The 13,220-nt window shown below is 46.4% G+C and overlaps 3 protein-coding genes across 3 annotated transcripts; 2 read left to right on the top strand and 1 right to left on the bottom strand.

The window, feature by feature from the left end:
* Positions 1 to 1,368: 1,368 nt before the first annotated feature.
* On the bottom strand, positions 1,369 to 1,907 carry EI90DRAFT_3078029 (uncharacterized protein; the record flags this gene model as incomplete). Its single annotated transcript, XM_039061756.1, has 1 exon — positions 1,369 to 1,907. Exon 1 carries the CDS (start codon positions 1,774 to 1,776, stop codon positions 1,369 to 1,371), a length of 408 nt encoding a protein of 135 aa, XP_038910852.1. The 5' UTR covers positions 1,777 to 1,907.
* Positions 1,908 to 5,103: 3,196 nt separating this feature from the next.
* Positions 5,104 to 6,701, top strand: EI90DRAFT_3157767 (uncharacterized protein; the record flags this gene model as incomplete). Its single annotated transcript, XM_039066136.1, has 1 exon — positions 5,104 to 6,701. The coding sequence occupies exon 1, from the start codon at positions 5,127 to 5,129 to the stop codon at positions 6,699 to 6,701; it is 1,575 nt and encodes a 524-aa protein (XP_038910851.1). The 5' UTR covers positions 5,104 to 5,126.
* A 1,062-nt stretch (positions 6,702 to 7,763) lies between these two features.
* Positions 7,764 to 8,726, top strand: EI90DRAFT_3131066 (uncharacterized protein; the record flags this gene model as incomplete). The annotated part of the gene is made up of 1 exon (XM_039064362.1): positions 7,764 to 8,726. One exon carries the CDS (start codon positions 7,764 to 7,766, stop codon positions 8,724 to 8,726), a length of 963 nt encoding a protein of 320 aa, XP_038910850.1.
* Positions 8,727 to 13,220: the final 4,494 nt, after the last annotated feature.

Here is a 13,220-nt window from a genome sequence, read left to right as displayed (position 1 = left end):
GTACATCTGAAAGGAGATAGGGAGGGCGAAGCCCAGAGGGGCAGGAGGATGAGGTGAAGTGGGGATGATGACTAACTGGCTAAAATGGAAGGAAGCAGTAGTCCAAATAAGGATGAGGGGAATCATGAAAGATACATTACAAGCAGTGAAAGTGCCAAGTATGGTCTGTGAAGCTTGGAGGTTGCAGAGCTTACAGAGGTTGCAGAGGCAGGGTTGAAAGTCCAAGGAATATTGGCAATGATGTTTATGTGGAATGAGGTCACCAATGCAATGGACTTAAGCCGAGGTGGGGTCAAAGTCCAAGGTTGGGACCATGATGGAGTCTTTTGGAGCAAGGTATGGGTGGTGTCTGAGTATGAGGTACAGGATGGCAGCGGAAGGTCATAACTTGGCAGAGGTTTGGTGGAAGAGGGGAGGAGGGAGGAGAGTGATGAGAGGAGAGGAGTGGGAGGAGGAATGGTGTCAGGTCTGAAGGTGGATATCGGAGTGGATGGAGGTAGGTAGGTGTCAGGGCACACCCACCTGACCTGGCCCCACCCGGCCCCACTTCACCCAGTACCCTGCCACCCAGTCTCCTCCTACCTCCTCCCCCCTTCCTCTTTCTTTCTTTCTCCATTTCACTTCCTCTTCACTTATTTCACTTTCTCTTTATTTTCTCTTTATTCTACATAGACGACCTTTCCCTGTATCAATGTACCATTGACCCACCCACAGTGTGCTCATGACATGCCCAGCCCAGGCGCCTCAGGTGACCCCCTGCTATGTCCAGCTCGTGCATTCACAGCGGACGCCCTCGGGATCCCCCACGGGGACACCCAGGTGACTATGGCTGTATGCAAGGATGACATGGCACCTGTCATGTGACCCAAGCTGCATGTATATAAACATACCTGAAGTGGGAACTGAAGAAGTAGCCTTCTTCTCACCCTTTTCCACTTCAGGTAAGTAGCATAGCATTCCCCTTTTAATAATAATAACACCCTTTTCCACTTCAGTCTAAGTGGCCAGGGACTGTCTCCTGAGCCAGGCCCACCAGTACACACACCCACTCCACACCCCACAAGACTTCTAGTGTCAGGTGTCTCACTTGGGCCTCCTCTACCCTGGACGCATCCCTGACAGTAGGAGAGGGACAGAAGGGGAGGAGGTGACATGGGGAGTGAGGGGGGGGTGTGATGTTCAGTCTGAAGGTGGATATCGGAGCAGACAGAGGTAGGGTAGGACTCCAGAGGTGGTGAAGCAGAGGGTCCAGGAGTCGGGTCAGGATCAGGTATGTACAGATATGACAGCCACCCACTGAACTGCATGGTGATAATATTCATGACAATGCAAGAATAAACTAGCTCCTTCAAATGCTAAAGCAATCACTCAAAGAACAATCCTGTTCCTTGAACGAAGGTCATGTTCCAGACCATCCATCCCTTCATTCCAATAATCACCCTCAAGCTCAAGCTCAAGCTCATCACTACTGCCATCTGATACAGGGCTGCTTGTCTGGCTTTCAGACATATGCTTTAGTTCATCCAGCATCTTCCAAATTGCCACTGACAGTTGTTTTTTAAGCTTATCCTCAAGGGAGCAAGCAACTTCATAAGATATTCCCATACTGGGAAGGGCCCATGGGAATATTCGACCATGTGAGCCTGGGAGGCTGAACTGGATATCTGTTGAGTTCAGGAGGGTTGCCAGCATGTTGCAGCACCAGCAACATTTTTTAGCCACTCCAATTGTCCTCGACTTATTGGAAGTGCTCTTCAAAAGAAAGGTTAGCAGCATGCCACCACCAAAGATGTAGGACACTGACAACTTACAAGAAATATCTCCGGAAGTTGGGTATTTTGAATGTTATTAGCTTGGCCATTGTACTGCACTATGGCACCCATCAGCGATGCCTCGCAGTGGATTGTGCCATGAAACTCCTTGGACTTTCGAAGCTTCCTAACAGATTGCCAGTACCATGTATGCATCCTCGAGTTGCCGCCTCTGTATTGATCTTCCCAATCTTTAAGGGTTTTGTTGAATATATCCGTGAAGATTGGCACTGCATCTTCCATTGCTTTCGGCTCGACAGGAGGAGCGGTGATCACGAGATGGAGACAAAGCCTCGGGGTACGTCGAATACGTTTACTGGAAAATAAGAAATCTGTTGCAGTGATCCATGCTACAGCGTTACCAAGGTATCGCATGGTAAGAGCAACCAGATCCTCTTCTGTCTCAGCGGTGAGCTCTAAATTGTCGCCATGTTTGTCATCGGAGTCTTCTGTGTTTCCAGCATCGGAGCGAGCTGATGAAGAGGTTGTGCTTTTAGATTGTGGGGACAACGGAGACATTAAAAATATTATACCTTTCCGACGGTTTAACACCAAGATAGCGTTGACAGACCTCAGTCCAAGCAAATATTTGAACCCCTCTGATTCAACCAGTGTTTGGAGCAATTTTAGAGCAATCGCGCCCCTGGTGGTGTTACCTGCCACTTCCGGTTTGAAATAATCCTTGCACAATGACAGGCACGATAGAAATGCTTCCATCCAAGCTGGAGCCATGTCCTTCGTCCACGGTGCGAAACATTTCCCGTTGAACTGTCGACATTGGATGCCCACCGTCTGGAATAGGCGGATAAGGCGTTCTGGTATTTCACACTCGGTCTTCACAAAATGATCCCCGTCGCTAGGTTTCCATCCTTGGAGAATCTGATCTAAGGTAGTGTCTTGAAAGATGAACTTATCGGATCGGAGTCGATGGGAGATGATCGGTGCGCATCGTCGAACGATAAATTCAGTGATACGTCGAACGGCAAGGGCTTGTTCGGATCTACCTCGCCGTGCGGTACGGATATTATTGAATAATGACATGACGTCTGCTGCATGCTGACTCAGAGTGATATCGTCTGGGGGACGGTCGCTAAATGCAATGGTAATCATGGATCAGGGCGACGCGTAGAAAGGGGAGCCGATCACCTGCTCAAGAGTTCGTCGCGTTGGACGTCGTCTAGATTTTTAGGTTCAATCTCGGTAACACCAAATGCAACACAGTTATCTGATGTGAGATTCTGGGTGACAACAAAATCGTTTGAGAGCCCACTCTCAGGGGTATCTGGATATTCGTAATCGTCTCTATCAATCGTCGCAAGGATATTCACGGAATTCGCCGTCGTTCGCGTGGCGACTGCAATCGGTCGAATGTTCGGCCCCATTTTGCCTTTCCTCTCGTCCGCACCACGGGTGAGGAGCGTGGCAATATGCATCGCAACGTTGAACTCGATTGACGAGGGGCCTTTGGTAGGAGAGCCAGCTTGAGGATCAAGAATTGACAGGATCGTGGTAAGGGCACGGATTCTCAGGTCAATGTCGTGGATGTCGTGGGAGGCCGCGGTAGCTTGATGGCTTGCGCTTTGCGCTTGGCGAGCTATCGAACTCAGCATAGTCTCACTAGAAGTGGTAGACAGTATATGATTTCGTGGAGAGACAGTGAGGTCAGCAACCGAGGTTGTGACTGCCACGGTTTTGTGGCTGTGCCAACTATCCCAAAAATGGCGGGATGTTTTCCTCTGCACACAATGAACATAAGTCCCTAACAAACATGGAATGGTGTCCGTAGTGACCCATATTAATGCACCTTAGGTTTTTTTTTTGAATGTGCTTCATTGTTCAGATAGGGAGGGAATCACTTGAAAAAACACTAAAGACGGTGTTAATTTGAAAATCAAAACCTACCAATACCTAGGCAGGGTCAACTTTAATTCAGCTGCAGGGACTTGAGACTATGAGATGAAAGAGAATTTTGCTTCAAAGATTTGGGTAGGCCCTTTTCGCACCAGAAATGCATTCACAGTCCACAGAGGAGGTTGGGATAAGTGTTAATACAAAGGTCAACTAGCATGGGTTCACAGTGGAATCAAGTTAGAAGGAAAGGCTGTTCTCTCAATCAGAAAAGGGCATCAACAGTCAATTAGTCAAGAATCCGACTGGGCCAACTGTATTCGGAATTCCGAATTTATTAATGTATTAATTATTGTTTAATGTTTTCATTTCACGGGACTAATCACGGGGCTATGATCAGACCCAACCCAGCTCATGCTGAGGTTTCCTCCACTCGATCATATCCTGCCGCTCCTGTCCTAGCACTGCCCACTCCCCTTTGCCGCTCCTACCAATCACGAGTTGCCGCGCAACCTGACTTCTCAATGAGTCTAGGTTTTTGCCTCAGCTGTATGCTGGGTGTTCTGGCGCGGATGCGCGGAACAGACCACACCAGCGGAGGTACGTACTGAAACTCCCTCACCGCGAGAGTGCTCACAGTTAGTCCAGCCCACGCTTATAAAGAGCGCCTGCACCTTTACTTTTCCCCCTCTCTATCACCTGGACTCATGCCGCTCTCGTAACTTGGCTTGCTTGTTTTTGCACTTCCCACCACCTCCCCTCTCTCCACCTTCTCATCTTTCCATTTCCACTCCCAATCGAATTCACAAACTGTCCGATTCACCAACTCTTTTCTCTGTCAATTCTCTTGACTTGCGCCGTACTGTCTGTTTTCCTTTGTCTTTGTTTTTTTTTTTTTTTTTTTGTCTGCATCTATGTTCCGCTTTTCCTTTTTTCTTTCTGTATTTTGTTATGCTTGTTATGCCTGCTACTCTGTATATGGACAAACGGGTCAACGGGTCACGCGTGGCTTGCTGCGCTTTGCCTAATATCAATTAGTCAAGAATCCGACTGGGCCAACTGTATTCTGAATTCCGAATTTATTAATGTATTAATTGTTGTTTAATGTCTCCATTTCACGAGACTAATCATGGGATAGCAACCTGCCATCAGCTGATCTCAGGTTCCCGCTTCCGCTTGCCACCACCACCACCACCACCACTGCTGCCCATAACAGTAACCTAACACCAACCTAAGCAGAGCCTGTCGCCTTCAACTTCAGATTAGTTTTGCCACACCCCCATCGCCTCTGTTGTCCTAACCTCCTTTCGTGTTGTGTTTCTTGGCTGCCCCTCACTGACAAAGCGTGTCGATCGCACTAACCTAGCCTTTTTCCCATCTCTTGCGCTATAGTTGTTGCCCTAGGACCCTTGCCACTTTTGTCCCCCTATCCCCTACCTCGTTTCACTCCTATTCTATCCATCTACTATGTCCGACTCCGGAGCCCAGACTTCAAACACAGCTATTAATGAATCCGACTTTATTTTGCCGGGGGTTGAATCCGTCGACGTCCAATCTAATCTCTCTCAAAACCAGCAAACCCTCCCATCGTCACCGCTCCAATGCTGCGAATTACTTGTCCGCAACCTCCCAGCCACAACGCCGGATTCCGCTGAGAGTCATCTAAAAAAGGTCGTCGCTGACCTACTTTCTTGTCATACTGATCTCATAAAAGTCGCAGTCTATCGTTCCTCTACGCATGGGAAATCTGTTGACTACGCCTATCTCCGACCCGATGCGTCGGTAGTCAATTCAGTTAAACAGGTGCATCACATGAAGAAATGGATTAAACCACTAGAGGATTTAGCCTTCGGAACAGTATGGAGTCCTATGTTTGGTGTGGATAACCTCAGGATTATTTCGCTGGTTTACAACTCAGATGGCGTTACCCCAAAGGATTGGGAAGCCCAGGTCTTGCACACTCTTGGCACGGTAAACATCCGAGCTCATTATGCCAGCGTCTACGGCTCTTCCACTGCTGTGTTGCTTCATTCACAGTCAGACGTCGCCCATCTGGTCGATTCCAGCCTGACCATTGGAAGAAAGGCCTATAGCGTAAAGTCTAAGACATGTGTCCAACCCCTTTGGCCATACGCGGGAGCTATAGTTGGCATGGCTCGCTATACCGATGACTTCACACAGCAGCTTGCCAGCATGGTCAAGACCCACTACCCTGCACAATTCCTAGGCTATACGATGGAGCAAGGAAATAACGCTTTGGTGTTTTATGTCAAGGATTGGGACACTATCCATGAGATCACCAACAATGTCTCTTTCTTCTCTGAATACCTCGCGTCCTCAGAGGCCGAGATCTCCCCTCCAAAACTTCTTTATCAACTCAATGGAAAAGGTTTTTTCATACCAAGGTCCACTGCAGCCACAATCAACACTCTCACAGTCTCCCATGATGCGAGTATGGCTAAAGTATATGACCAGCTGGCTCAACACCGCCTTCAGGTCGAGACAGTGACTGCCGGAGCTGACCGTGCTATCACCACTCTGACTGAACAGATGTGTCAGACTAATGAGGTTGTGAGCTCTATGTCTTCTGTCGTTCAAGCTCAAAGCCATGCCATAGCCATGCTTAACAGATTGATGGCTGGAATGGTACACACTATTGGCAGACAGATGCAGGTTTTGGGCCTTCATGAAGAGATTACTCTTCTTGTGTTGGAGCGGGATCATGCAAAGACGGATGCCAAGAAGGATGCCATCACCAACAAAATTATGGTTCTTCACCAACAAGTTCAGTCTGCTTCCGAAACGAATAGCGTATTGTTCAAGAGCCTCTCAGATCTCCAAATCGGCACCAGCATGACTATCGACTGCCTGTCTCCTCAACAGGCAATTCAGTCATCGTCCATCCAAGTTGATGACGCCAATATGGCCCTGGAGTCCCCAGGCACACCTGATGATCCTGGCCCATCAGCTAAACGCCATTGTAAGGTGCCGTATCTGATGCATTCTTTGCTCTTTCATGCCTCAGTCATTCAACTACATTGATCCTTCGATGCTCTCTGCCATCTAATCTTCTCTGTTCTTGGGCCCCCTTACTCACCCCCTGTTTTTCCTGCTTCTTCAGGGCTGAATTTCTGCTTGGTATCCGATCATGTTTCCCTTTCCCCTCCTGCTCCATCTCTTCCACTAGTTAACTTTCCCTCTGTCTTACCCCCTGCCTTGCTTGCTTCTTCAGGGCTGAATTTCTGCATGCTGTCCGATCACATTTCGCTTTCCCCCTCTGTTCCTCCATCTGTTCCTCATGTTATTTTTCCCTCTGGTTTACCCTTTCAGTTGGCACATGCAAGTGGACCTCTCCTGTCTACTGCTCCGACCTGTGTTTCAGTGTTCTGTTCTGCAGCTGTCCCAGTTTCCCTTCCCCATGTCTCAGTTGTTTCTTTGTCTGTGGCCTATTTGTGGGTGTACTTCTCTATACAAACCCTTGTACAGGCTTTGGTTTGCAACCCCCATTTCTTGTTGTTACCTTTCCTGTTCTTTCTCTTCTTACCGGGGGCCTGTCAGGGCATGCCGCCACTGCCACCTCCTTTCCTTCCGTCTCATCCTCTCATTCTCTCTTCTTTCCCTCTTCTCTTTTTTCTATCTTTATACAGACAACCTCTCTCTTTCTTTCCTACACTTGTAGCATGGATGCGCCGTGCACTCCTACTTGTACTTCCCCTCCAACACTCGGGATCGACCACGGAGCCACCCGCGGTAACCCGGCTTCGTCCGAAGGTGACGTGGCACTTCCATGTGACCCATTCACACATGTATATAAACTAAGCCGAAGCAGGACTGAAGAAGTAACCTTCTTCTCATTTCCCACTTCAGGCAAGTACCCTAGTTTAGTCTAGCTTCCCACCCTAATAACAATACATTTCCCGCTTCAGCCTAAGAAGCCACACAGGGATGTAAGCCCGGGTGAGGGCTGCCCACTATACAGTCTTACCGCCCCGCCGCCGTCCGGGCTGCTAGCGCCGAGCGCTACGCCGCTACCTCTGCCTCCCTCGAGCCGTCCCTGACAGGGCCCAAGCAACTTCAACGGATTTCAGTGTTCTTGCAGCTAACATGAACGGATTGGGAAACGCTTTCAAGCTCCATCTCATTACATCCCTCATCATACCCACTCTTCCTCTCGCTTTTGTTCTATCTGAGACCAAATCAACGACACCATCTATGCCCTTGTTGAGCCTTCCCAACTATATGGTATATGAGAGTCCAGCTTTGCCACTAGCCTGGCGATGTGGGAAATGGGGTCTAGCTTTGGGAGTGAGGAAAAACTTCCAAGTTTTGTGTCGTCTCTCTGTCCCTCCAGTTTTACAGGGCAGGGTAGTTGCTCTCGATGTTATCCTAGCCTCCTCCTCTCTAGCCCCCAAGGTCCTACAGCTTTTGGGAATATATGCCCATGCCACACGGGAATCCCTCCATTCTTTCTGGTCTGAAATTCGGAGCCTCATATTGCAAGAACCATTCCCTCACCTGTGGATGGCTGCTGGGGATTTCAATGTGACCATAGCCCCGAGGGAACGGTCATCGGGTGCTCTGTCACCAGAGGCTCTGATCTACCAAGATTTCCTCATGGCTTCGGACGCTCTCGATTTGAAGCATGAGGTGGATGTCAACTCAGATTACATGCTTAGGTCTTATGCGAATGGGGCCAAGTCAGTAGTGGATAGAGCAGTGATCTCATCCTCTCCAATCTTCTCCACATCCATCCAGACCCAGTGGGATTTCCTGGGTGCCACAGATCACCGTGCCATTCACATCTCTGCTCACATTCTTGGCTCAGAAGGCCCTTCTCTTGTGCCTTTCTTACCTCAGCGTTCCCTTCCACCTCCACATCTGCTCTATCCTTACCTGTCCAGCTCTACTAAAGCGAAATTTGATGATTTTGCTGGCAGGGTGGACCATGAAATAGCGGACCAAGGGCTCCTCACTCATGAGATTGTGTCCCTAGATGAGTTCGAGTTTGTCTATCGTGCTCTCTCAAAAATTCTACTCTCAGCAGGGGATGATGTATTCGGTCATTGAAGAGCTTTTTCACCTCAATTACGGCCTCCTACAATCTCCTCTCCTGAGATTAGACAAGTCAACTACTGCATTTGCACTGTTGGTGGTTTGTTGTTCCGACTTCACCAAGGTCCTCTGCCTTCTGTTCACTTTCTCCCTTTGCGACTGTGCCCAGAGTTCTTGCGTATTCCCTCTTCAATGGACCGTGAACATGCCATTGTTTTCCTCCGCCAACATCGGAAATATCTATTCAAGGAGCGATATTCCCATTCAAACAGACTAGCTCATGAATGCGCTTCATTGGCACACTGTTGAAAGGTGCTTGCCGTTCTTAGAGGCCACTCAGCGAAGTCTCTCATGCCATATGAGTTGGCAGCCGACTTGCCCTTGGTGGTAGAGGATCCTGACACACATCAGTTAGTATCAGGAGAGGAGGCAGTGAAGGATGCAACCATTCGCTACTTTACCAATTGTCAGAGACCAGGTCGAGACGAGGGAGTGTCTCTATGATGGAGGGCTTCGGCCTCAGCGACTTATGCTAGGAGCGCTGTGCCAAGTAAACACATCCATGCCCTAACTTACTAACTGGCAACCAGAACTGAAGAGGGTAAACTCTAGTCGATTTTATTACTGGAGTGTAAGCTATGTACAAGTTAAGTATATATAGTTACAGCGAGGGTGGGTCCGCAAATGGCGGAGCGGAGCTAACGGGGTTTAGACATTAGCCAATTGAATATTACTGACGAGTTGGGTTATGGGGTTAGTGGAAAGGCAGGCGATAACCCAGAAACGGAAAGGAGGGATAGGCCTGAAGGTGGGCTTTGCAGGGCAAGTAATAATACTCTATTTTCTTACTCCTCTGAGGGGGGCAAAAAGTCGCAGAAAGGGTCTCCCTGTTATACTCCTTGGGTCACCTTCCTTTTTCACGCTCTACCTCATATTTACAGGATTTATTTACAGTGTATTTTTCTCAAACTGAATAAAAAATGAAAATTTCACGCTATAGTTCTACTGCGCTTTGCTGCGCTGAACTGCAGCTCTACTGCAGTCAGACTGCACCTAGAATCCTTATTGTCCTTCCTCGCTGAAGGAGCAGAGCTGGATCACCTTATGTAACCAGTTTCCTATGTCCAATAATGATATTAGAGTTTGTGCTGATTTGCATACTGACCATGTTTTGGTTGCCAAATATATAATCGTTCACTGTCTAAACAACAATAAACACCCCCCAACGATCTCACCTGATGTATAGATCGTCTATGGATAAAATTCTGTATTGACTTTACTATGATTTCTAGTCAATATTACACCTAGATATACCACTTTTCAGTAGGATGTGATTTTCCTGATAATTTACTGAAGGAAAACTACTAATAAAATAATTCCACAATAAATGTTACTCAATACAGGAGTGACCAAACTGCTCTTTCTATCGCTTAGAGTGCGTGCTAGTTATCTAGCAGGTTCAGGATCGCTCACTTTTCTCCTGTGGTGTGATAACCAAGTATTGCTGAGAGATTATTCAATTAAGAAGTCCCTCCACCAAATTCTCACTATGACACTTTTGTTCAGCTGTGTCTAACTGACCCTAACTCACGCTTAGAGTGACGTGTTAGTTTTATATTAGCTAACAACTAATATTTGCTTTTATCTTTTGGAGCAAATGAACCAACCACTGGTGAGGAGAATTAAACTTATATTTCTACCTGAGGTTTGAGAGGGGGCAGAAGCGGCGGCCTTTTATGCTTTTCAGAGGCCTCTCTACTCCCACGCCTCGCACTAGTTACATGTGCTACATTTGTATTATAGATAGTTCTAGAATGATATAGGGGCTTGGGCTGTGTAAGCTTAATAATGGACTTAGGACATGACTCAGCAATAAGTAATTCAGTTCTTTGTCTTTTGGGCCGATCTTAGCGGGGTCTTGTAGCGTTACAGCTATGCTCTACACCGCCTTAATTACGAACGGTTATCTTTAGAAATGACTCGGCTATAAAGGAACTTTCTAGGCTGTTCTCTAATTCACCCCTTTTTGTGAAGCCACATCATTACTAATGTTCTAGAGCTTTCCCAATTAATTAACTGATCCGCAGACTTCTGAATCACTTTATGCTTATGATCCGAGATCCAGATCATCAATCGTTCCTTTGTTCCGATTTATTTGAGCTTAAAATCAAAAGTTTTGATGAATCATGGGAAAATATACAAGATCTGGTTTTTTAGCATTTTCTCCTCTTCTGATGCGATCAAAAACTGTCCGCCCGCGCCGGGGAATACTCTGTCATATGGTATTCGGTCCGCCAGACTTCCGGGCGCCAATATATTTCCCTTGAGTCACATTACTTTTTATAAGAATTAGCAAATAAATATATATGAATTATAAGGTGTTTCGCCGTTTGAGCGATATCTCCGTCAGTTTTGAAGCTTTTAGAATGAAACAAAACCGTGGATAAAGTTTAGAAACAGTCCTTTCAGATGGTAAAAAGATTACAGTCCAAAGTTTACTGGTTCCCGAGATATTCACATTTCTTTCCCAATGTTCCTTCTTATTCTTCTGTCTATGTGCTATTTTCTTGTTGTAGGGATATATTCTTTGAATATTACACCTATGCCAGGTTCTAGGCATGCTTGTAGTAGATTAAATCTCATGCTACATGGGTGTAGATAATTTATAATGATCTTCTAATGTCTGTCCAGTCTCATAAAGATCATGAGATCTGTTAAACGTCTGAACTTGTCACCTGTTTGTTGACTATTCTGATAGATCATTGTTTTATTTTTTGAATATTATTTCTCCTACAGTGCCCTCTACACATTGGGTGGAGAAAATTGAATGTTTGAATGATTTTGTTCTCCTAAGGATGCAGAAGTGCAAAGATAATATGTATATACATTTTTGGAAATGCATATTAAATGGCCAGCATCATTACTTGAAAAGCTCTATGAGCTCTATGAGCTCATAGAGCTTTTTGTTTTTAAATAATGGATGGTCTTCATATCTCCATGAAATCTGCTTAGTGTCAGGGATCAGCAATGACCCTGGACCCTATGCCGGCTGCGCGTATGCGCGTGGGAAGTATGCCGGTAATTCCCGTCTACTCTGCTTACCTAAGCCCCAGTGACCCGGATCATCTCCGGCATTGTTCTGGAACATTCTATGATCACGTGATTCTATCGGCAATCTGTTTGGTTTCCTTATTGCCGGACTCTACATGTATATAGCTGACCCTAAGATGGGGACATCCCTTTCCCCCGGCTTTAATCACAACTAGGTTATCAGAGCATCTTGCGCGAGCACGCGCGTCCCCTGACACTTAGTTATTTTGGCACCAGTAGTGCAAAGATAATATGGATATATGTGTGTGTAAAATGGCCATTGTCATTGCTCTGAAAGCTCATATACCTTTTGTGTTTACTAAAATCAGCACCTTATTTGTTTATTGCTATTTACAAAATATGAGGAAAACTCTGAAATTCAAAAATTTGCACTTTATCTTTCATCTCATTTCTTGCTCAAAACTCAACTGATTTTGATGATTCTATGTGAATTGGAAAGCACCAAAGTGTGGCAATGTAACCATGCATGTTATGTAGGGTATAAATCAGTTTTAAAAGTGTTCCAAATGAAGTAAATTAAAAATACCACCCAATAAAGCAAACAAAAAGCCGATGTATTCTTCAGATATCATCCAAGCCTTTGACACCAAATTTCCCATGGCCAAAAAGCCATGGTTATTTGGCTCACCAAAACATGGTGGGAGACTTTTCTAACACTGAAACATACATTGCTACATTGCCCCACTCCCCTCATTCCCCCCCCATTTCCCCCCTCAATTTTTCCCTCATTCCCCACCTCATTCCCCCCCCCAATTCCCACCTCAATTTCCCCCCCATTTCTCCCCCATTCCCCCCTCCAAATTTCCCCTCATTCCCCCCCCATTCCCTCCCAATTTCCCCCTTCAAATTTCCCCTCATTCCCCCCCATTTCCCTCCTTCAATTTTCCCCTCATTTCCCCCCCATTCCCCCTTCAATTTCCCCCTCATTTCCCCCCCATTCCCCCCTCATTTCCCCTCATTTTCCCCCCCATTTCTCCACTCATTTTCCCGCATTTTCCTTAAGTAATTTCAGATTAACTGTATATGTATATCCCTAAATTTGGTCTATATATTAATTTGGCTATATACCCTTGGTGTGTAGTGCTGCATTGGGGGCTGAAAGTTAAGCTCAGTTTGTTCAGTTTCCTGCGTGGTGGGGACTTGGCTGTGACTCATCACATGATGCCAGAGTCAATGCTCTTAAATTTTAATTTTTGATATCGGATAAATTAAACACTCAGGGAGCTCATATAGATAATATAGTCCCCTGTGTGCAAATATAGCTCTATGAGCTTTGACTACTTTGGGGAGCTCTGAGAGAAGGGGACCTGCAATTTCAAAGTACTGAAACTCTGAGAGCTCTATGAGCTCTATGAGCTCTCAGGCCTCTGCATCCAGGTTTGCTGATGTACAAGAGAC

The sequence above is a fragment of the Cantharellus anzutake genome (assembly GCF_015039405.1).
Source record: "Cantharellus anzutake strain C23 chromosome Unknown EI90scaffold_72, whole genome shotgun sequence".
Classification (NCBI taxonomy): Eukaryota; Fungi; Basidiomycota; class Agaricomycetes; order Cantharellales; family Hydnaceae; genus Cantharellus; species Cantharellus anzutake.
This window is presented reverse-complemented; position numbering and strand designations above follow the sequence as displayed.